This window comes from Eucyclogobius newberryi, unplaced genomic scaffold (assembly GCF_026437365.1).
Source record: "Eucyclogobius newberryi isolate DKJ021-1_F unplaced genomic scaffold, fEucNew1.0.hap1 SCAF_6, whole genome shotgun sequence".
Taxonomy (NCBI): domain Eukaryota; kingdom Metazoa; phylum Chordata; class Actinopteri; order Gobiiformes; family Gobiidae; genus Eucyclogobius; species Eucyclogobius newberryi.
Window position 1 is genome coordinate 2,891,987 of NW_027316278.1, and position 24,084 is coordinate 2,916,070.

A 24,084-nucleotide genomic window follows, 5' to 3' on the forward strand; every position below is an offset into this window, starting at 1 on the left:
GTTTAGTCCTGGTTTAGTCCAGTTATTCATCCCTAGTTTCCTTTTTTTACTTGATGATCTGATTATGATTGTGAATGCGTCGGTGGATGTGATTTTGATCCTGGTTTAGATCTTTGTCTTCAGGGTTAGTTGTGCTTTGTTTGAGTGAATGTGTTGGACCTTATTCAGATCTGGTCTGTGTGTTTTAGTCCAGACCTACTTTAGTTTAGTCCTGGTTTAGTCTAGTCTACAGTTCTCGGCGATACGATCTGTAGTCACTGTCTTCACGTGAACGTGATGAGGTACTGTGGATAAGCTTGCATGTCGTTGAAGATGATAAACATGGAGGGGTTCCGCGCGTTGTCGGTCACGCTGTCGTAGAGGTCGCTGGGGTTGCTTTTGGCCGGAGGAGTGATCATCCCGGCCCGACCTTGGGTGTGCTCTCCGACCAGGACCAGAGCCACGTACAGGCGCTTGTGTCCTTTAGGGTCCGGCTTGGAGTAGCCTCGGACGGAGTACCCAGGGTCAACGGCGAAGTACGACCCGTTACCGTGCATCGCAGCTGTGAAGGAAAAGGAAAATGTGTAACTGCAACTGCAATAGAGCGTTATTTACTCAGTCCAGAGAGTTCATGGAGGTACGTCTGCATCTGACCATCCGACCATCCGACCCATTGGACCATCTGACCCATTGGACCATCCGACCCATTGGACCATCTGACCCATTGGACCATCCGACCCATTGGACCATCTGACCCATTGGACCATCCGACCCATTGGACCATCTGACCCATTGGACCATCCGACCCATTGGACCATCTGACCCATTGGACCATCCGACCCATTGGACCATCTGACCCATTGGACCATCTGACCCATTGGACCATGCGACCCATTGGACCATCCGACCCATTGGACCATCTGACCCATTGGACCATCCGACCCATTGGACCATCCGACCCATTGGACCATCTGACCCATTGGACCATCCGACCCATTGGACCATCTGACCCATTGGACCATCCGACCCATTGGACCATCCGACCCATTGGACCATCCGACCCATTGGACCATCTGACCCATTGGACCATCTGACCCATTGGACCATCTGACCGTCCTTCAGGGTCAGGAGCAGGTTTGATCTTCTGTGCATGTTTTAGAGTTGCTAAAACTTGACAACATTTATATCAGACGCGATATATTCGGACCTGAACAAGCTCAAGCTGTAAATCTAGTGTCTCAGATAAATCCATCTGTAAATGTAGAAATGTTCAGCTGTTGATCAAGAGAGAGAACTTCAGCCCTTATGTCCTCTAAAAGCTCCACTTGTGTCCTAGACCCCATTCCAAGCTCCTCAAAGACATTCTCCCCCTAATTATAGACTCTATTCTTACTATAATAAATACTTCAGTAGAAAGTGCTTATGTTCCACGTCCTTCAAACATGACGTCATTAAACCTCTTTTGAAAAGGCCGTGGCTACAGAGCCGCGGCGCGGTCAAATAGCCCAGCAGTTTCAGGAGCCGCGGAACAAAATAGCCTAGCAGTTTCGGCCGCGCGCCGCGGCTCTGTAGCCATTCCCTTTTGAAAAAGCTTAACCTAGATCCTGACCTATTGTTAAAGGATGAATGAACGATTTTTTTGGCCCAAATCTGAGTCTTATTTCCTCGTGGCGTGGACTGTCCATTAGTCCTGCCACGTGTCAATCATAAAACGCACCTACTGCTCACCTGCAGAGCCTCGTTCACCTGCAGAGCCTCGCTCTAGCTCGTCCCATGAGCAGCACGTTTCCACGTGTCTAAGCGCATTGATCTATCATAATATAGTTCCCTCAGTGTACGGGGCAAAATTAAGATAGAGAAAGACAGTTCGAGCTGACGCAGAAGAAGATGGAAATCTATGGGAGACGAGAGATGCGATGCGATCCTCGCTCTAATAAACAAACTCACGTGTGTGTTGTATCAGTCCACACGGGGGAGTGGCATGAGGACGGGGGAGTGGCATGAGGACGGGGGAGTGGCATGAGCACGGGGGAGTGGCATGAGCACGGGGGAGTGGCATGAGCACGGGGGAGTGGCATGAGCACGGGGGAGTGGCATGTGCACGGGGGAGTGGCATGAGCACGGGGGAGTGGCATGCGCACGGGGGAGTGGCATGTGCACGGGGGAGTGGCATGAGCACGGGGGAGTGGCATGCGCACGGGGGAGTGGCATGCGCACAGGGGAGTGGCATGAGCACGGGGGAGTGGCATGCGCACAGGGGAGTGGCATGAGCACGGGGGAGTGGCATGAGCACGGGGGAGTGGCATGTGCACGGGGGAGTGGCATGAGCACGGGGGAGTGGCATGAGCACGGGGGAGTGGCATGAGCACTTCAGCCTGCGTTCTCAAATCGCCGAAAAATCATCAATTGCGCCTTTAAACTAGACATATTTAAAATCTTCCCTTCGTCTCTAAAATCCTTGAAAAAGTTGTAGTAAAACAACTTTGTCGCCACCTGCAGGACAATAACTTATGTGAAGTTTTCCAGTCAGGGTTCAGAGCCCACCACAGCAGGGTCCAAAGCCCACCACAGCAGGGTTCAGAGCCCACCACAGCAGGGTTCAGAGCCCACCACAGCAGTGTTCAGAGCCCACCACAGCAGGGTTCAGAGCCCACCACAGCAGGGTTCAGAGCCCACCACAGCAGGGTTCAGAGCCCACCACAGCAGGGTTCAGAGCCCACCACAGCAGTGTTCAGAGCCCACCACAGCAGGGTTCAGAGCCCACCACAGCAGGGTTCAGAGCCCACCACAGCAGTGTTCAGAGCCCACCACAGCAGTGAAACTGCACTAGTTAAAGTGATTTGTTATTATGACGATGATGTGGAGGACAGAGGACTGGAGCAGGACTTTGTGGACTGGTGTCAGCGGAACCACCTCCTCATCAACGCGGGGAAGACCAAGGAGATGGTGGTGGACTTCCACAGAGGCCACGCCCCCCTCTCCAGTGAACATCCAGGGACGGGACATTGAGAGAGTGACTCATACAAGGACCTGGTGTTCATCTGAACCACAAACTGGACTGGACTCATAACACAGACTGTACAGGAAGAGCCAGAGTCGGCTCTACCTCCTGAGGAGACTCAGGTCTTTTGGAGTGACAGGGCCACTCCTGAAGACCTTCTACGACTCTGTGGTGGCATCGGCTCCTGTAGGTGTGGCCTGCTGGAGCAGCAGCATCACAGAGAGGGAGAGGAAGAGGCTGGACAAAGCTCCGTCCTGGGCTGTCCTCTGGACTCGGTGCAGGAGGTGGGGGACAGGAGGGTCCTGGCTAAACTCACATCTATGCTGGACCATGAGTGTCGTCCCCTGCAGGACACTCTGTCCCCTGCAGGACACTCTGTCCACTCTGGAGAGCAGCTTCAGTGACTGATCCACCCTCGCTGTGTGAAGGAAAGGTTTCACAGTCTTTCCTTCTGCTGCTGTCAGACTTTATAACAAACACTGTCATACCCATGTGCAATACTGTCATACCCATGTGCAATACTGTCATACCCATGTGCAATACTGTCATACCCATGTGCAATACTGACATACCCATGTGCAATACTGTCATACCCATGTGCAATACTGTCATACCCATGTGCAATACTGTCATACCCATGTGCAATACTGTCATACCCATGTGCAATACTGACATACCCATGTGCAATACTGTCATACCCATGTGCAATACTGACATACCCATGTGCAATACTGACATACCCATGTGCAATACTGTCATACCCATGTGCAATACTGTCATACCCATGTGCAATACTGTCATACCCATGTGCAATACTGTCATACCCATGTGCAATACATATAGTTCTGTTTCCTCTTTACATGCTGCCGTTAGGTCACATGATCAGGTCACATGATCAGGTCACATGATCAGGTCACATGATCAGACAGACTTAGAGCTCGTGTGAAGGAGATAAAAACCTGGAGGACACTTAATGATCTGCTTCTTAATCCTGAACAAACCGAGGTCATTGTGCTGGAGGTCATTGTGCTGGAGGTCATTGTACTGGAGGTCATTGTGATGGAGGTCATTGTGCTGGAGGTCATTGTACTGGAGGTCATTGTGCTGGAGGTCATTGTGCTGGTGGTCATTGTGCTGGAGTTCATTGTACTGGAGGTCATTGTGCTGGAGGTCATTGTGCTGGAGGTCATTGTACTGGAGGTCATTGTACTGGAGGTCATTGTGCTGGAGGTCATTGTGCTGGAGGTCATTGTACTGGAGGTCATTGTACTGGAGGTCATTGTGCTGGAGGTCATTGTGCTGGAGGTCATTGTGCTGGAGGTCATTGTACTGGAGGTCATTGTGCTGGAGGTCATTGTACTGGAGGTCATTGTGCTGGAGGTCATTGTACTGGAGGTCATTGTACTGGAGGTCATTGTACTGGTGATCATTGTGCTGGAGGTCATTGTACTGGAGGTCATTGTGCTGGAGGTCATTGTGCTGGAGGTCATTGTACTGGTGATCATTGTGCTGGAGGTTATTGTGCTGGAGGTCATTGTGCTGGAGGTCATTGTACTGGAGGTCATTGTGCTGGAGGTCATTGTGCTGGAGGTCATTGTACTGGAGGTCATTGTGCTGGAGGTCATTGTACTGGAGGTCATTGTACTGGAGGTCATTGTGCTGGAGGTCATTGTGCTGGAGGTCATTGTACTGGTGATCATTGTGCTGGAGGTCATTGTGCTGGAGGTCATTGTACTGGAGGTCATTGTACTGGAGGTCATTGTGCTGGAGGTCATTGTACTGGTGATCATTGTGCTGGAGGTCATTGTGCTGGAGGTCATTGTACTGGAGGTCATTGTGCTGGAGGTCATTGTGCTGGAGGTCATTGTGCTGGAGGTCATTGTGCTGGAGGTCATTGTGCTGGAGGTCATTGTGCTGGAGGTCATTGTACTGGAGGTCATTGTGCTGGAGGTCATTGTGCTGGAGGTCATTGTACTGGTGATCATTGTGCTGGAGGTCATTGTGCTGGAGGTCATTGTGCTGGAGGTCATTGTGCTGGAGGTCATTGTGCTGGAGGTCATTGTGCTGGAGGTCATTGTGCTGGAGGTCATTGTACTGGAGGTCATTGTGCTGGAGGTCATTGTGCTGGAGGTCATTGTGCTGGAGGTCATTGTGCTGGAGGTCATTGTACTGGTGATCATTGTGCTGGAGGTCATTGTGCTGGAGGTCATTGTGCTGGAGGTCATTGTGCTGGAGGTCATTGTGCTGGAGGTCATTGTACTGGAGGTCATTGTGCTGGATGTCATTGTGCTGGAGGTCATTGTACTGGAGGTCATTGTGCTGGAGGTCATTGTACTGGTGATCATTGTGCTGGAGGTCATTGTGCTGGAGGTCATTGTGCTGGAGGTCATTGTGCTGGAGGTCATTGTGCTGGAGGTCATTGTGCTGGAGGTCATTGTACTGGAGGTCATTGTACTGGAGGTCATTGTGCTGGAGGTCATTGTACTGGAGGTCATTGTGCTGGAGGTCATTGTGCTGGAGGTCATTGTGCTGGAGGTCATTGTGCTGGAGGTCATTGTACTGGAGGTCATTGTGCTGGAGGTCATTGTGCTGGAGGTCATTGTGCTGGAGGTCATTGTGCTGGAGGTCATTGTGCTGGAGGTCATTGAGCTGGAGGTCATTGTACTGGAGGTCATTGTACTGGAGGTCATTGTGCTGGAGGTCATTGTGCTGGAGGTCATTGTGCTGGGCCGTAAACATCTACAAGTCGCTTTATCTGAGCAGATAGTCACACTGGACAATGTCAGTGGCGCGGTGAGTGTGGTCGACGTTACCGTTAGTTCCTGCGTAGCTGCGGTTGAAGCCGTGCTTGTTGATGAGGTCGATGGAGTTGGGTCCGGTTCCGTGGAAAAGAACCTTCTCGTTGTTTTGGCTTTTGTTCTTTGAGTCCATCTCCTTCTTCTTGAGCTGATAACTCTTCCACAGAGTCACGTTCTGCACGCGCTCGATCTGAACGGGGAAAACAATTCAGTCAGTCGTGTTTCACTGGTGTTAGTTTAGTTCAGTCCAGGTTTGTTTCTGTCCTGGTTTAGGCCTGATCTAGTCCTGGTTCAGTCCTGGTTCGGTCCTGGTTTGGTCCTGGTTCAGTCCTGGTTCGGTCCTGGTTTGGTCCTGGTTTGGTCCTGGTTTGGTCCTGGTTCAGTCCTGGTTCGGTCCTGGTTTGGTCCTGGTTTGGTCCTGGTTTGGTCCTGGTTCAGTCCTGGTTTGGTCCTGGTTTGGTCCTGGTTTACGTACAGAGATGATGTTCAGGTTCAGTTGCGTCACTAACGCCGTCACGTCTTGGAACTCTTTAGTTCCCGGTGAGAGCGTGACCAGTTGCAGCAGGCTCTTCATGTCGCTCCACTCGGACGGCAGCGCCGCTCCATCTGCAGCTGGAGAGGAAATACTGGCATTTACAAGGATATTTAAGCCCAAGTGGAGGTATAAGTATGACATGTTTTTACGATTTTAACCCTAACTTCTAATTTGGACTTTGTTTACCTGTTGTACATATAAGTATTATAGTATTACACCAATCGAGCAGGTATTTGTGGAGAAAAGTCCATGACAGGAAGTGACATCACACCAGGGACACTCGTTCCAGTCACGCTTTTGCAGAATTTACAAAAAATAAACACCTTTTTTGACGCTCTAAACATGAATGCAACAAAATGAAGTCGCTCTCATATGTTTTTATCTGTGAAAGGATTGTGACATTAGATTAGTTTTGGCCCAGTGTTTTCTGGGTAATTTCCTGGTGTGATGTCATCAATTACAAACAGGAAGTGAAATTATAAACCTTAAAAATGTGCTATTCTGTGATACAATTCTTATATTTTTTAGCAGAATTATAAATAAATTAATCTTAACTGTGTTTTAGTTCAATAAGTTGTCCGACCTGTAGGGGGTGCTTTAGCGTCTGGGAGAAAACCCTGATCCATGTTCACAGAAGAGTTTAAACTACAGTGTTTACAGAATAAGACTTCATGACACGAGGAGGTTTAATGGTGGAACTATCTGACGCTGACCGTTGTCGTTGGGCTCCTGACCTTTGCACTCTCGTCTGACCAGCTCCACAGTCTTGCCCCCACAGTCCGCTCTCATCCTCTGTGGGTCGGCCGTGAAAGGCTTGTTGTTTATTCTGATCTCTGTCATTTTCTTTTGGACGAACGCTTCCTCCAGCGTGAGGTTGGTCATCGGGTCAAAGGGCGTCCTGTTCCCGCCGCTCTGGACAAACTGCCACTCGATCACGCCGCTCAGCATGAACGCGTCTTTCTTACGAGACTCGCCGCGTTCCACTTTACGGATCATGTCCCTGGAACGTGGAAACACGAGCGTTAAACAGCCTTCGACCGCCACCGACTGCAGTCAGGGGTCAGGGGTCAGCGGTTAGGGGTCAGGGTCAAACACAAGTGGGACAACACGCTAAATCATCTTTTAGCAAACTAGGTACATTTTCAGCTTCCTGATCCAAAACAGTCAAAAAACCAGGCGTGTGTTTCCCTAATTAGAGCCCTCAACTGAAGGGGCGGAGCTTCTTATTCCTCAAGACCCCGCCTGTCACGCCCCCTTTACTACTCTGGACATTAGCCAGTTACAAGCTCCGTTTGAAATGTGATTGGGGCGGAGTTTAGATGAACATGCTCTGGATTCAGGAGTCGCACTTCTTCAGTTAGAATCGTCTTTTAAATGAAGTCATTCTTAAAACGATGTTGAACTCTAGAAGTGTCTGGACGTGTCTACGTGCAGTTCCGGGCCTGACCTGATGGCAGACTCGGCCGTGGACACGTCTCTGGTCAGACCCTCCAGGTGGATGGACGGTTCCTCCCTGTTCGTTTGGTCCAGTCTGATCTTCACCGTGAGGCTCCTCTGCAGCTCATCCAGCCGCTTCACGTCGCTCTGGGTCAAATGCACCAGGACCGGGTCTGAGATGGTCCTCTCAGCCTGCTCCACCAGAATCAACTCTTCGATCTTCTTCTTGGCCTGAGCGATCGCCTGGAACAACACAAACGTCATCAAACCTTCTCTCACATGTTCTGTGTCGTGCTCTGGGCGTTTACCCTCGGAGTCTCTGCACAGAGCTGGAAGACGGTGGGCTCAAACTCCTGACTCTTCAAAACCGGAACATCTCTGACCTGCTCCTCGCTGCTCCGGCCCAGCCATGACGTCAGGGGCGACACGAAATCTGCAAAGAACTCACCGCAGTCAGAGACGGTGTAAATACTGCAATGGACCAAACCTTAACCCACAAAAAGAGATGATTTTACTTTTTAACACAATGTGGCACCAATTCTCTAAATGCTCTTAACACTTAACTAAATAGTCAAAATGTTTGTGATAACTTAAGTGACCCTAACGTCGATGACATCACAGGGTTAAGTCACATGTGAGATGAAAGCCCCGCCCACTGGGACAAACGGCAACGGTTTTGGTCAGAAACGAAGCCAAACTTGCGTCTGAAGACAAGACCTTTGGTCGCCCGCGTGTGACAGAAAGTAACCGCCAAAATAAACCGAGCAGCAGTGAAGAAGGAACTAAAAGCCAAGTGCCACGCCCACGCTCAGGTATGTGTTCACCTCCTGCAGTTTCCATGACTTTTGTGACTCTGTGACATCAGAATAGAAATGTTTTCACTGTAACACCAGCTACAAATTCAAAATGAGATGAATTAGGTTCTTTAAATCTGGTTTTGTGAATCTAAATGAAGACATTTGGGAGCACATGTGCTACAAGTAAAAAGTACATGTTGAGCCCTGCTATGATGTGTGGGCGTGTCCCTCATTGGTCCAGGAGTGTTCCATTGTAAAAAAAGATTCAGTTGTATCATCTGGACTTGACACTCCTCTGAGAGTCATTCTCATTCTGCGATTCAAGACCAGGAACTCAGATATTTAAATGTGACCATTTTCACCTTTGACCCTGTCCATGAAGCCCTTCTGCAGCGGTTGTCCCTCTCTGCTCATCATGCTCTGGTGAAACTCTGGGACCATCGTCGTTTGGAAGACCAGAATCTTGACGTTGCGCACAGTCTTTGGATGTTTCTTCTTCACAAAGTCCTCTACGGCCCCGACCATGGCCTCAGCCACGAGGGATGGGTCTGCTCCTCCGGCTCCTGCACACAACCAGAGCAACATGAGGAACCAGGGGCAGAACAAACTGTGATGTGGTGAGAGCGCCACAGTCACCGACCTGTGCCGAGAGCGGGGAACGCCACAGACGACAAGCTGTTGTCCTCACAGACCTTCAGCACGGAGTAGACCATGTCCTTAATCACTGAGGGCTTGTTGACTCCAGTGATATGAATGATGTTTCTACACGGCAGCTGCCCACCAGACGTGATGATCAGAGGTCTGTCCTGGTATCCAGCAGAGCTGACTGTGGAGACAGAACAGGACTCAGACCGAGGACGTTTGAAACAAGGACAAAGTCAAACTGAGATGTACCAATGTTTGCACACTCCAGTTCAACTCCTGGTCCTGCGGTGTCTAAGATGGCCTTGGACACGCCTGAAGAGCAGAACACAGAACGGTCAGCCTCATTTCACAGCGTCTGATTTACCACTGGACAAAACATTTGAGCTGCAGAATCTGGTAAAACCACCAGAGGGCGCAGTTGTGCCCTTGATCAGATAAACGAGCTCTTCTTTGGTGGGCGTTTCCATATCAAACTCACCTGACTTCAAGGTGAAGTTCTGATTGGACGAGTTGATGATGGCATCACAGGCCTCTTTGGTGATGTCACCGGAGGAGACCTCGAAGGTCACAGGACCCATCTGCATCTGATGCACCCCGAGTGACAGGGTCAGCACCTGCCCGAAGGAGCCTGGGACAGACGGCGTTAGAGGACTAAATGTATAAAACACATGGCAGTATCAGGTACGGGCGTGGCTCACCTGAGGGCTGCTCTGATTGGCCACTGGGTTGAGGTGAACGTTCAAACTCTGCTGATTGGACGACCGGAGTGTTCTGACCTTTGAACTCTTTGGTGAAGCACTGGAACAACAGAAGATGACATTAGTTTGAGTGTGTGGCCGTTTCATCTGGTGTGTAAGTGTTAAACGTGCTTCACCTCCACAGTCTGAGCGTCGGACGGGTGCACCACCACCCTCACTGTCCTCAGGTGTCGGGGAGCGCGTGCCCGGCTGAAGGCGTGCACCTGGCGCAGCATCAGGGCGGACACCACGCCTCGGGGGAAGTGCAGGTTTCCCGTCCCCAGAGCCGGAAACGAGAGCGAGGGCAGACGCAGCTTCTCGGCCTGCTCCAGACTCGTGTGGACGATACTCTCCAACATCTGAGCACCACACGGTAAAACTCTCACACCTTTGGGTTCAACTGGCCCTGAAACTGGGTCTAAGTGAACTACCCAAGCTGTCGATATTTCTGCACCTCTGAGATAATGAGTAAAACCTGTATTTAAGTCTCTTTGACAAGTACAAATCTACCACAATTAGAATCGCATTATTATCACAAAATAACAGCACTATTCTGTTTTTCTCAGCGTGTTCGAGATACTGGCTGTGCACTGACCGCTTGCGCTGGCCCCGCCCCTTTGTCCCAGGGCGGACACACGGCGTGGAAGACTTTTTGGCAGGGCAGGTTGAAGCCGTCGGTGATGACCACTTCTCCAAACGGCAGCAGGTCCTCGGAGACGGTCGAGAGCACCGCGGCCTGGAGCCCGGAGCCCGCCGCCTGCAGCAGAGCCTTGGACACGGCCCCCTGCTGGAGGTTCATGTCCTCTGCAACGGTGTTCACGATGACCGCCGTCTAAGAGTCAGTGAGCGGTCAGTGAGCGGTCAGTGAGCGGTCAGTGAGCGGTCAGTGAGCGGTCAGTGAGCATAAGTGGGAGTGCCAAATGTAATCCAAACATACATAATTTATTTTACAGCATTCTTACCAGAACAGAAGCAGAACGTTTAGAGACTCACGGTTTGTTCCTGGATGTTTCCTTTCACCAGACTGATGCTGAGGCCTTCAGGCGTGGTCTGCTCCAGCGTCTGCCTGCAGCCAATCAGAGCGCAGCACAGTGATGATGTCATTATCCACGTTTGTATAAAACGAGTAAGTAGTAGTAAAGCTCCTCTGTGTAACTTTTCTGGAGGGCGTGTCTCTATGGAAATGCTCTTTCTTTGTCTGGAATGTTCCAGTGTTGCTTTATCTCACACTGATTCAATTACAGGTGTTTTTATTGCCTTCTTCTGATCTGCTCCCGTTCATAAATAACCCTTGGCTCCGCCCCCTCTCTCATTGGGCTGTCCCAGGAGGTCAACGTGGCTTAAAGCGCCCCCTACAGGTCTGACGACACATTGAACTAACATGTAGTTAAGTTTTACATATTTTAAATTTTGCTTAAAATGATAAAGATGTTATCACAGAATAGCACACTTTTTAGGTTTTATTATTTCACTTCCTGTTTGTAACTGATGACATCACAGTAGGAAATTACCCAGCAAACACTGGGCCAAAACTCATCTCATGTCACAATTTTTTATTTACTTTATTTTGTTGAATTCATGTTTAGAGTCAAAAAAGTAGTTCCTTTGTGTAAATTCTGCATAAACTTTGACTGGAATGAGTGTCCCTGGTGTGATGTCACTTCCTGTCATTTCCTACAGATTCTTCAACGTTTTCTCCACAAATACCTGCTCGATTGGTGTAAAACTATCATTTATATGTACGACAGGTATAAATACACCAAATAAAGTCAAAATTAGACAATCATAAAAACCTGTCATAGGCCCTTTAAAGCTCTACTTTGAGCGGTGAGTTTTGGTGATGTTTTATCTTCCTCTCTCTGGTCTAATCCAAACATGTGCAGTTTTGATTCATCCTGATTCAGCGGTGAGTTATGTCCATGTTTGATCCTAACAACACACTGCAGTTTAGTATGAAACACCGTTGGCCTGACTATTGCCTCGCTCGTTTCAGGTCGAGAGTCCAGTCCTGGTTGTGTTTGAGTCGTTTTTACCCTCTTGGTTTGGCCTTTGGGGCGGCACTGATTCTGCTGGCTGTGGGTTTTTCACGAGGTACTTCTTTTCTTCCCATTTTGTCAACTTCTTCATAAATCACGGTTTCCCAATCGGTCTCAGAGCCGCTGCGAGACAAGAAGTGCACCAAGTCAAAATGCTGCTCAATCATCAATCATAGGTTTTTCTGTTTAATAGAATACATTTAGTCATATTTGTTCTTTTATATTTAAATGTATTTGCCCTTTACGCTTCAATCAGTCATTCATAAATTACATAAACATTGGACATGATCAGTGAAATCAGTTAAACATTTGCTGCGTCATAATTCACCTAAACCCTTTGACCGTATCGTTTGACATGAATATAACGGTTTCGCCTCACCCCACTGCCCCCTGCGTCTGGACCCTCGTCTGGTCAGATCCCACTGTTGGTTTCAGGTCAAAAAACTCCCTCTTCACCGCTTCAGCCAGAGCGTTCACCGTTTTGTCTGTATTATCCACCAGCTGCACTTGTCGGAGCGCCACCTGCTGGTTCATCGGGTCGTCGCAGTATTCTCTCACGGCTTGGGCGATGGTCTCTGCGCACAGGTCCAGCGGGAAGCCAAAAATCCCCGAACTAACAGCCGGCACCGCCACACTCGCGCACCGCAACCTCTCCGCTTGGCTCAGACTGTCTCTGACGACGCGGTTCAGGAGGAAATGCGCACGTTTGGCTCCGCTCTCGGAGTACCTCGGCCCGACGGCGTGGATCACGTGTTTGCACGGAAGTCGGTACGATTTGGTGGCGTGCGTCTGGCCCGAGGGAAGCCTCCCGTTCTGAGCGATGAAATCGTCGCAGTCTCGTTGCATCTCGTGTCCCGCCGCGTTCAGGAGCGCTAACGCTAAACCGCCGATGTGCTTCAGGTCCTCGTTCGCCGCGTTCACCACCGCGTCCACTTTGAGCCGGCACATGTCCGCTTTCCTCACCAAAACCTCCACTCCGCTCACGGTGTGGACTCTCACCCGGCACGCGCCATCTGGTTCGTCCGACAGTTCTTCAAACTCCTCGGCGTCGTCTTGCAGTTCAGGACGCAGAATTACGGCGCATCCGGTTTCGGTCAAAATTGAAGACAGATAAATGGCTCCGTGGCTCATGAAGTACTTTTTGGCACCCGGTTTTTGCACCTGAAGCGTGTCGTTGATGAGGGCGCTCGTGAGCTTGAGGTACAGCGATTTGGCGTTGTGGACGTGAAGGCGCGGCCCAGAGATGGTGAACTTGGGCCGCTCGGGGTCGAACTCGGCGCTGACCTGGTTGTCTTTGGCAATTGTGGCCCATTCCTCGCTCTTCTTCTTTTCGATGAACTGAACGACGGCGCACGAGTCGAGCCTGACCCTCTCCTGAACGCGGGAATAGTCGTTGATGAAGCCGTCCAAGCTCTCAGCCACTTCTTTCACCGGATTGGAGAACCCCGCGATCGTAATGGTCTGCTCTTGAACTTGCACCTGCACAGTTTGTTTGTTGGCGGTGTTGCAGGAATCGAGCAAGTCCTTTGTCAGATCGGACCACTTTTTAAGCCTCATCACTTCTTTATCTTGACACGTTAGCGTCTTCACACTCAAAATGGATTTCAGTTTCGTCTCGGCGCTACTGATAAAGCGCTCTGAACTTCCGATGAGGAAACACCCCTTGGGTTCGAAGCTGATGAACGCGCAAATGCCTTGTGAGGTGAACTGATCCTGGGACAGCTGCTCGACATCAACTTTCTGGAGAAAATCTCGAAGCGGATTTGGTATTTCCAGCATCTTCTTCTCTAGCGCCATTTTTTTCTCCAGAATCCAACTTTTAAATTTGAAAACCTCGCCTTGCATTCCAGATAGAGTGAGAACTCCTTTGTCAAAGGCCATGATGATGTCAGGGCAGATGTCTTGCACTGCCTTCTGAAGACCAACTTCATTTAAAATGTGGAACAAGGCGGGAGCTAGCACCATTTTCTCCTCCACGCCGTACATTTCCCTGTCGGCCTGTTTGACAGCTTTGCCAACGGTCGCCTCCACAGCCGCCCTGATCCGATTTAAGGTTTTCAAGCTCGCTGCTACAGTAATAACGCCTTTTGACTGGTCCAATATCAGCTCGGCGTCATCGTTCACGATCGCACGCACGTCTTTTTCGACCAGTGCCCACGCCGCGCTGCTCACGGGACAGTCAAACGCACCGAATTCGTTCATTTGCTCCCGGAACGCCTTCAGCGCTGAGCTTTTCCAGTTTTGGACTTGATCTTTGGTGAGGTCGTTTTGGCGTAGAAAGCTTGGTAAAGGACTGAGTTTGACCTGTGGCGTCGCCATGTCAACGTGGCAGAAGTGCCGGCTCATGTTTTGGTTGATGGAGTCAGAGAGGTTTTTGCTGCCAAGGAACTTCCAGATCGGGAGCCACACGGCCTCGGTGAAGGCGTCGGGCGCTTTGAACTCGGGTCGATCCGCGCCCATCAGAGCCACGCCCAGAGACGCGTGGTACGGGTAAACTCTGACCTGAGTGGATTTGATGGTGAGGTCGGTTTGGGAGCAGATGTCCTTCACCACTGCAAAGAGAGACAAACAGAACTTCACTCAACATAACGACTTTATCAGTCAGTCAACTTACATTTATCTCTCAATATCAGGCTGAGGATTGAACGGTAAAGGGTTCAAGCTTTGCAGCAAAAAGTATATTCCGGACTACAAGTCGCACCTTTTTTCATAGTTTTGGCCAGGGTGCAACTTATACTCCAGAGCAACTTATATGTGATATTATTCGTTATTTTCACACCACAAGAGGGCGCTCTAGGCTCTGAGCGACGCAGAAGAAGAATCTGCACTTCCTCTACCTCCTGAGTTTGTGGAGTTGTTTAGAAGTGACACAGAGGAAGAATAATTCAATGGATTTAGTGATTTGGGGTAAAACTGATGCTTTGCTAAACTTGTTAGCATGTTAGCATGTTCTTTATGCTATAGTTATCTGAATAACTGTTCATATGTTGTTACGTTAACATACCAGACACTTACCACAGTTCTGTCTGTGCCTCATGTAGCTGAAGGTGTTAGCGTTAGCATACGTCATGTAGCTGAAGGTGTTAGCGTTAGCATACGTCATGTAGCTGAAGGTGTTAGCGTTAGCATACGTCATGTAGCTGAAGGTGTTAGCGTTAGCATACGTCATGTAGCTGAAGGTGTTAGCGTTAGCATACGTACACCTATTCACCATGTTCTCTCATCTGTTATTATTTTAAATTATTAAGTGTCTGCTTTGTCATAAAGCAGATATTCAGCACTATATGTTCTTGTATTTTTTATTATATCAGGATTTTCCTGATTTTTGACGCGTTTCAGCTCCTTCACACTTTCACCGTCTTAGGGGCTGTTGCTTTTGACATTTGTACAACTTGTACTTTTTGCAAAAGTATCAGTACTTTTCCCCATTGAAATGAATGGGAATATATATATGGAAGGATATAAGGAATATTTACATTTTTGGGATTTTTATTAAATTTCAATATCTCTAGATTCAAAAAGTGTTGTTTTGAGCTCGATCGGACGAAAAACCTGGGACAAGTATGATTTTGAAAAAAGAAAGTCAAGCGTGGCGGTGCCACTTCAACATGGCTGACTTCCTGTTTATCATAGAGCGATGCTCCAGGTGTGTTTTACTCGTCAAAGGTCAGAGGTCAAAGGTCGCTCTATCACTGTCCCAAGTCTCATGTGCCTAGGCCAAAGATTAAGAGTTTAATGTTTTCTCTTTTTTGAACTAGGTGGCGCTGTTGCGACGGGCGTTCTCGCAAGCTCCATTTTATTGGCGTTGGGGCGGAGCCGATGGCGTCTATGTCCCATGTGTGACTTTCATCAATGTTCAGGGTCAAAAATGCCCGAGTTTGAACATGAAGAATAGGAATAATAGGAATACGAAACCAGGGCAAGAACAATAGACTCGAGCGTTCCATGGAATGAACATTCCATTCCATGGCTCGAGCCAAACAAGAATAAAGTCTTTACTACACACATGTAGTACTTTTACACACATGTAGTACTTTTACACACATGTAGTACTTTTACACAAATGTAGTACTTTTACACACATGTAGTACTTTTACACACATGTAGTACTTTTACACAAATGTAGTACTTTTACACACATGTAGTACTTTTACACACATGTAGTACTTTTACACAAATGTAGTACTTTTACACAAATGTAGTACTTTTACACACATGTAGTACTTTTACACACATGTAGTACTTTTACACAAATGTAGTACTTTTACGCAAGAATGCAGACACTCGCATTGGCTTCAGCCATCGTACAATATCTAGTTATTATTGCATTTCAGATGAAATGTCTGTTCGGTCTTGGATTTTATCAAAAAAACGTATACTTCAGTGCCACTTATATGTTTTTTTTATATCTTTTTTATATATATATATATATATATATATATATATATATATATTTTGGCAGGTGCAACTTATACTCCGGAAAATACGGTACTTATCAGGATAATGTGGGCCAAATGACCCGGAAATCTGTGGACCAGAAAGTATTTGGTGGGATTACTTCCTGGTCTCAGCTCACAGTTGTTCTGATGGTGATGATGACATAACGAGTCTGGAGATGATTCATGGAGTTAAAAACAGCAGAAGATTTTCAGAGTCACAGATGGAGAAAAGGTCAGTTATGGAGGAGATTCAGAGTGTTTCTGAGGCTCGGAGGGAGAGGACTTTATCTGTGAATGAAGCTAAACGTGCTCCAGCAGAGTTTAAGTACATCGCGCTTCAACATTATAATAAAATAATAATAATAAAAAGCTAGTGAAAGAGAACACTGGCCAGGAACGCGACCTGGAGCTTCTTGCCGTTGGGAAGCCGGGCTAACGACTCTGCCGCCGTGAGCTTACCTTGGGGGTCGGTGAAGGAGAGGACGGCGGCCTGCTCTTCTGGGATCAGCACGATGTCGTCCGGTGCCGCAAAATTCTTCTCAAAATACAGATCCAACATGTCTGAGGAAACGATTCACATCATCAGGAAACAGAAAGTACTTTTACCACGTTACAGTTCATTTACCTCCACACATTTCATCTGAAGTACCTCTGAGATCAACTCTGAGATAAGATCAACTCTGAGATAAGATCAACTCTGAGATAAGATCAACTCTGAGATAAGATCAACTCTGAGATAAGATCAACTCTGAGATAAGATCAACTCTGAGATAAGATAAACTCTGAGATAAGATCAACTCTGAGATAAGATCAACTCTGAGATAAGATCAACTCTGAGATAAGATCAACTCTGAGATAAGATCAACTCTGAGATAAGATCAACTCTGAGATAAGATAAAATCTGAGATAAGATAAACTCTGAGATAAGATAAACTCTGAGATAAGAGAACCTTCATTTGTCTCCGGGTTTGTCTAGTGTCGCTTCAGGTTTCCAAAAATAAAAACACACATCAAAATCTGCTTCTATTTAACTATGAAACGGCATTTGTTTTAATTGATGTTTTGAACAGGAAGTCAATATCTTTATTTCTATTACGAAGCCGTTGTAGATGCATTATGCAGTTTACAGTGAACAAAATGTAAAAGAATGATCTACGATGATTTGACTGAGATTTGAGATTATTATTATCATTATTATTAGATATTGAGAGTTATAAAATAATTACATGTATTTCATTTACTGCAGAAAAAAACGGAGATTTTGTTGTTTGGGACTTGATTTGCTAATTGCGTCCATTAAAATTGCAATTTTGTGTCAATTTCGATGAATTGCGCAGCCCTTATCTACGTGTGTGATCGTTTGTGACAAATACTGGTCTCTAAATGTGATCGTACGCAGTAGAAACGTCCTCGTACCACTCCTTTACTTTGAATACATTTGACTGAACCTGTTGTGTTTGACTTTAAACTGACCACGTGTTCCCAAACGCCCGGACACACTGCATATCCCTGTGTGTCAGATGCCCTCCCTGTGTGGGTCAGATGCCCTCCCTGTGCGTCAGATGCCCTCCCTGTGCGTCAGATGCCCTCCCTGTGCGTCAGATGCCCTCCCTGTGCGTCAGATGCCCTCCCTGTGGGTCAGATGCCCTCCCTGTGGGTCAGATGCCCTCCCTGTGGGTCAGATGCCCTCCCTGTGGGTCAGATGCCCTCCCTGTGCGTCAGATGCCCTCCCTGTGCGTCAGATGCCCTCCCTGTGTGTCAGATGCCCTCCCTGTGTGTCAGATGCCCTCCCTGTGCGTCAGATGCCCTCCCTGTGTGTCAGATGCCCTCCCTGTGGGTCAGATGCCCTCCCTGATGACCCTGCAGCCTTGGCGCTGGTCGCTAACAGAGACCTCTGGGTCGTGGCTGACCTTTGACCACAGTCGGGGGCAGGTTCTCCACTCGGACGCTCCTCGCCGGCTCCAGCAGCGTCGCGCTCAGGCCTCGTTTATGGAGTTTACCGCTGCTCCGGCTCAACGCCACGAACGTCTCCGCGTCTGGAAAGAAGAGCGCGGGCACTTCAGTAACGTATTCATACAAGTGAGAGAAAATGCCCCATGAACGCCCCACGAACGCCCCATAAATGCCCCACGAACGCCCCATAAATGCCCCACAAATGCTCCACGAACGCCCCACGAATGCCCCATGAATGCCCCAAGAATGTCCCATTAATGCCCCATGAACGCCCCATAAATGGCCCAGTTAAACACATTTTGACATTTAAAAACACAATGACTGAATGTGTCGATTTGTTCAGCTCGTCACATTTTTATCACCATATTAACCCCGGCCTGTTTGGAAATAGAGCGCCCCCTGCAGTTCTCTTTTGAAAATACATTCTCAGAGAACAGACACAACAGCTACAATACAAAACATTAAACATGTCAAAAAGGGTCAGGGTTTCTCAGGAGAGTGGTCGTCAGGTGCATTTCCGCTCAGAGACAGCAGGGGGCGAACACACAAACACACATTTAACCATCACAGGGACTTTAATAAAGGTAAACAAGTTATTTAGTTCTCCCTTAATACTTTTCATTTTGTGCTTTCTATATTTTCCAGATGTTTCACCGATGGCCACACCTCCTTCCAGTCACATCAAGTTCTGGACCAATGGGTAAAGAGGCCTGGACCGTCCAGACAGCGTGAGAGTGGACAGTACCTGTGAGACTCCTGAAGGTCACCACGGCAACACTCTTCTCCCAGATCAGCTCCAGGTCGTACTCGGCCTCGTCCAAACCGCACACGTTCTCCACCAGGACGCACAGCATGTCCCTGGAGGTGGTGTCCGAGAGCGGGTCCAGAGCCACGCTGCCCCCGGCTCCGCCCCCGGCTCCGCCCCCGGCTCCGCTCCCGGCTCCGCCCCCGGCTCCGCCCCCGGCCTGCGAGCCTCCACCTGGGGCACAGAGAGGAGGGAGCAGGGTTAGGGCCTGTTAGATCAGCTGCTTTTGACACTGTCCATCATGGGACCCTCTTACAGAGACTAGAGGACTGGGGGGGCATCACTGGCCCCGCCCTAAACTGGTTAAGGTCCTATCGGGAAGACAGGAAGTACTTTGTGTCTCAGACCACATGCCTGTGGCGTGCCCCAAGGGTCAGTCCTGGGACCTCTTCTGTTCATCCTCTACATGCTGCCGTTAGGTCACATGACACGCAGCGAAATGATGCAGACGAGTCAGATCTATGTTTGACCGTCGCAGGTGAATATGGACCAGTGGATTCACTCTGTCACTGCATCCAACAGATCAGTGTTTGGACCGGCCTCCTGCTGGTGCCAGAGGGCCTCCTGCTGGTGCCAGAGGGCCTCCTGCTGGTGCCAGAGTCAGGACTAAACATGGACCGGCCTCCTGCTGGTGCCAGAGTCAGGACTAAACATGGACCGGCCTCCTGCTGGTGCCAGAGTCAGGACTAAACATGGACCGGCCTCCTGCTGGTGCCAGAGTCAGGACTAAACATGGACCGGCCTCCTGCTGGTGCCAGAGTCAGGACTAAACATGGACCGGCCTCCTGCTGGTGCCAGAGTCAGGACTAAACATGGACCGGCCTCCTGCTGGTGCCAGAGTCAGGACTAAACATGGACCGGCCTCCTGCTGGTGCCAGAGGGCCTCCTGCTGGTGCCAGAGTCAGGACTAAACATGGACCGGCCTCCTGCTGGTGCCAGAGTCAGGACTAAACATGGACCGGCCTCCTGCTGGTGCCAGAGGGCCTCCTGCTGGTGCCAGAGGGCCTCCTGCTGGTGCCAGAGGGCCTCCTGCTGGTGCCAGAGTCAGGACTAAACATGGACCGGCCTCCTGCTGGTGCCAGAGGGCCTCCTGCTGGTGCCAGAGTCAGGACTAAACATGGACCGGCCTCCTGCTGGTGTCAGAGGGCCTCCTGCTGGTGCCAGAGTCAGGACTAAACATGGACCGGCCTCCTGCTGGTGCCAGAGGGCCTCCTGCTGGTGCCAGAGTCAGGACTAAACATGGACCGGCCTCCTGCTGGTGCCAGAGGGCCTCCTGCTGGTGCCAGAGTCAGGACTAAACATGGACCGGCCTCCTGCTGGTGCCAGAGTCAGGACTAAACATGGACCGGCCTCCTGCTGGTGCCAGAGGGCCTCCTGCTGGTGCCAGAGTCAGGACTAAACATGGACCGGCCTCCTGCTGGTGCCAGAGGGCCTCCTGCTGGTGCCAGAGGGCCTCCTGCTGGTGCCAGAGTCAGGACTAAACATGGACCGGCCTTCTGCTGGTGCCAGAGGGCCTCCTGCTGGTGCCAGAGGGCCTCCTGCTGGTGACAGAGGGCCTCCTGCTGGTGCCAGAGTCAGGACTAAACACCTCGCGTTGCACCTTGAACGATGTGATTGTGATTTCTGTTTGACAATAGTTCAAACGCAAATTGACAGAAAGACTGAGACGTCGTGGGCACAAGTGCATAATCATGCCACGTCTCTGCCAGTTTGCCCCAGGGCAGCCGCGGCACACACGAGGACGTTTGAACGCACATGAAGAAGAATGTGTCACAAATGATCACCTGGTTTGGCCTGTTGTTTGGGAACTTCATTTCTCTGAGTTTTCTGTGGATCTAAAAAATCAATAAAAAAGATGAATAATTAGAGCTCATTAGAGCTCATTAGAGCTCATTCTGACAGTGTAAAACCTGAGAGTGTTTTTACCTGGGACAGTGTTTGTGGATGTTTGGATCTGAGGGAGAGAGAAAACAGTCAGTATTTTGATGACTACTGCAGGCTTAGCATTAGCATTAGCATCAGTTTTGGTGTTAGTTGTTGTTGTTTTAAGTTTGGTGTTAACATTAGCATTAGCATTAGCGCAGGGACGTTGTGTTGTTGTTTTAAGTTTAGCATTAGCATTAGCGCAGGGACGTTGTGTTGTTGTTTTAAGTTTAGCATTAGCATTAGCGCAGGGACGTTGTGTTGTTGTTTTAAGTTTAGCATTAGCATTAGCGCAGGGACGTTGTGTTTTGTCTTCGGGGCGTGTTCCGAGCTCGAGCAGCAGATCCAGTTTGTCCAGATAAAAACGTCACAGTCCAAATTCCAGCTGGACATGTGACTTCACTGCGTCCAGAGGAAAGTAACTGTAACTGTAACTGTACTCTAAGAGTTACTGCACCAGCTCTGATTACATCAAAACTACTTATGATTATGATTAATGTATTTACTTTGGTTCTTGTTTCTCACACAGTTCAAAGGAGGAGGACGTTCTATTTCAGGGCCGGGCAATTATTTTCCTCCGAGGGCCATATTTGAATCCAGGCCAGGAGCGGAGGCCCCGATCATGGTGTGAAAAAACATATATAGTATATATATAATATATATTTGAATCTATTATTTAATTCCTTTCTCGTCATATTTATTGAGGATACAAGTGCCTGAGGGCAAAAAAAAATATGTTTTTTGGGGGAAATATTACTTGACATGTTTGGCGGGCCGGATTATAAAGACAAACGGGCCACATGTGGCCCGCGGGCCGTAGTTTGCCCCGCCCCTGTTCCATCGACTGAACCTGACCCAGAGTTTTCTGAGCCCACAATGTCCTAAAGGTCAGAAGAGTTTACACCCACTGACCCCAGCCCTGCTGATCTAAGCTCCTCCTCCTCCTCTCTCCTCCTCCTCCTCTCTCCTCCTCCTCCTCCTCTCTCCTCCTCCTCTCTCCTCCTCCTCTCTCCTCCTCCTCCTCTCCCCTCTCCTCCTCCTCTCTCCTTCTCCTCCTCCTCCTCCTCCTCCTCCTCCTCTCCTCTCCTCCTCCTCTCCTCCTCTCCTTCTCCTCCTCTCCTCCTCTCTCCTCCTCCTCTCTCCTCCCCCCTCTCCTCTCTCCTCCTCTTCCTCTCTCCTCCTCCTCTCCCCCTCTCTCCTCCTCCTCTCTCCTCCCCCCTCTCCTCTCTCCTCCTCCTCCTCCTCTCCTCTCCTCCTCTCCCCCTCTCTCCTCCTCCTCTCTCCTCCCCCCTCTCCTCTCTCCTCCTCCTCCTCTCCTCCCCCCTCTCTCCTCCTCCTCTCTCCTCCTCTCTCCTCCTCCTCCCCTCTCCTCCTCTCTCTCCTCCTCTCTCCTCCTCCTCTCCTCCTCTCCCCATCTCTTCCTCTCCTCTTCTCTCCTCCTCTCTCCTTCTCCTCCTCTCCTCCTCCTCTCCCCCTCTCTCCTCCTCCTCTCTCCTCCCCCCTCTCCTCTCTCCTCCTCCTCCTCTCCTCCCCCCTCTCTCCTCCTCCTCTCTCCTCCTCTCTCCTCCTCCTCCTCTCTCCTCCTCCTCCTCTCTCCTCCTCCTCTCTCCTCCTCCTCCTCCTCCTCCTCTCCTCCTCCTCTTTACTCACAGACTCCTCTCTCAGTCTCAGTTTCACGTTGCTCTGGTCGATGATGATCTCGTGGTTTGGTTTGGACAGAACTCGATCTCTCACTGAAAAAACAAAACAAAAACATGTTTGTGTGACATCACTTCCTGTTTGACATCACTTCCTGTTTGACATCACTTCCTGTTTGACTGAGGTTGACACTCGTTATCCTCAGGTCTTTGAACACGTTTCCTTGACGATGCTCTGATCAGAACCTTCAACGACGACATTAAAAACAAGGCCAGTTATGTCGTGATGGCGTTACCGGGGCCCCGGGCCCCGGGGGGGCGGGGCCAGCTTCTGGTCATGGATGTCATTCTACCGCACATATAATCACATCCCATGACGTTTAGAGGACTCGAGAGCAGAGAGACATTCACACATTTAGTTCAGTCACTTTTTCAAGAAATTGTACTTTCTGACACTTTTACTTGAGTAACATTTTGACTGAAGTGACACTTTTACTTGAGTAAAAGTAGTTTCTCCTTTAAATCTGATTTAGTTTGAGCTTCAGTCCATGTTTTGCAGCTCCAGTGACGTCACATTATTACTCAGGTACTTTTACTCGAGTAATAGTTTCCTCTTTTACTCTTTGTGGAGTCATTCCTCCTCTGACACTACTTAGTACTCGAGTACTCCGTTACTCTGCCAGTGTCACTACAGTATAAAGAGTATTTCAGTTGCGCTCGCGCCTCGGGACACGTCACACTTCCGCCCCAGAATCACACTCTTGGACAAAGTGCGTCCTGAGCCTGAAAACGCGTGAAAAACACAAGAACGAACCCGCGCGTGACGTGAAGACCACCGCGGCCCTCGCGCCGCCGTCCGCGAGCGTCACGCGACACTCTCCGCCACCGGACTTCCGCTCGCTCTGGAACAGTTTGAGCAGCTTGTTCAGGACGGTCCGGTTCTTCTCCGGGGGCCAGTCGCCCTCCACCACGACGCCGCGCTCTTCCATCCCGCACACGGCTCTCTCTCTCTGCGCGGGACACGACGGGACACGAGGGGACACGACGGGACACGACGGGACACGAGGGGACACGAGGGGACACGACGGGACTGACGCGGGACCGTGAGGCTCCGGGACCGTGAGGCTCTGAGGCTCCGGGCGGCGCCGCGGCTCTTTCACTTTCGATTCTTTCGTAACAGAAACGTATGTTTATGAGTCACGGAAACTCACCGGGACAAACACAGAGACACTTCTGATCCATGTTAGAAAGCATGATGAGCTGGGGCCCTCAAAGCCTGAGCTGGGGCCTCGAGTGGTGAAATGAGGTCAAATAACACAATAAACTGCTAAAATAAATTAAATTAAACCTAAATTGAAATGT

The 24,084-nt window shown here is 49.6% G+C and overlaps 2 protein-coding genes across 2 annotated transcripts; both read right to left on the reverse strand.

Moving 5' to 3' along the window:
• Positions 1-258: 258 nt before the first annotated feature.
• On the reverse strand, positions 259-19,271 carry LOC140346469 (protein mono-ADP-ribosyltransferase PARP14-like). The gene is made up of 19 exons (XM_072432555.1): positions 19,103-19,271; positions 18,315-18,440; positions 16,864-16,965; positions 12,345-14,517; positions 11,963-12,088; positions 10,923-10,995; positions 10,525-10,761; positions 10,067-10,288; positions 9,891-9,990; positions 9,671-9,820; positions 9,442-9,504; positions 9,188-9,373; positions 8,910-9,110; positions 8,059-8,183; positions 7,761-7,993; positions 7,048-7,313; positions 6,254-6,390; positions 5,794-5,968; positions 259-541 (listed from the first exon to the last, which is right to left on the reverse strand). The coding sequence occupies exons 1-19, from the start codon at positions 19,209-19,211 to the stop codon at positions 264-266; spliced, it is 5,082 nt and encodes a 1,693-aa protein (XP_072288656.1). The 5' UTR covers positions 19,212-19,271; the 3' UTR covers positions 259-263.
• On the reverse strand, positions 19,245-23,870 carry LOC140346774 (E3 ubiquitin-protein ligase DTX3L-like; the record flags this gene model as incomplete). Its single annotated transcript, XM_072432968.1, has 5 exons — positions 23,537-23,870; positions 22,736-22,818; positions 21,089-21,116; positions 20,947-20,997; positions 19,245-19,336 (listed from the first exon to the last, which is right to left on the reverse strand). Coding segments are annotated over exons 1-5 (429 nt in total), but the record flags the coding sequence as incomplete, so codon positions are not given.
• Between the last annotated feature and the right edge of the window lie 214 nt (positions 23,871-24,084).

Excerpts from the sequence above, each read along its gene's own strand:
- LOC140346469 (XM_072432555.1), bottom strand. The coding sequence starts at position 19,211 with ATGCTGTGCGTCCTGGTGGAGAACGTGTGCGGTTTGGACGAGGCCGAG. Across the intron at positions 9,991-10,066 it reads CCGACGCTCAGACTGTGGAG|TGCTTCACCAAAGAGTTCAA; the intron begins GTGAAGCACGTT and ends CTGTTGTTCCAG. Across the intron at positions 9,821-9,890 it reads CCAATCAGAGCAGCCCTCAG|GCTCCTTCGGGCAGGTGCTG; the intron begins GTGAGCCACGCC and ends CGTCTGTCCCAG.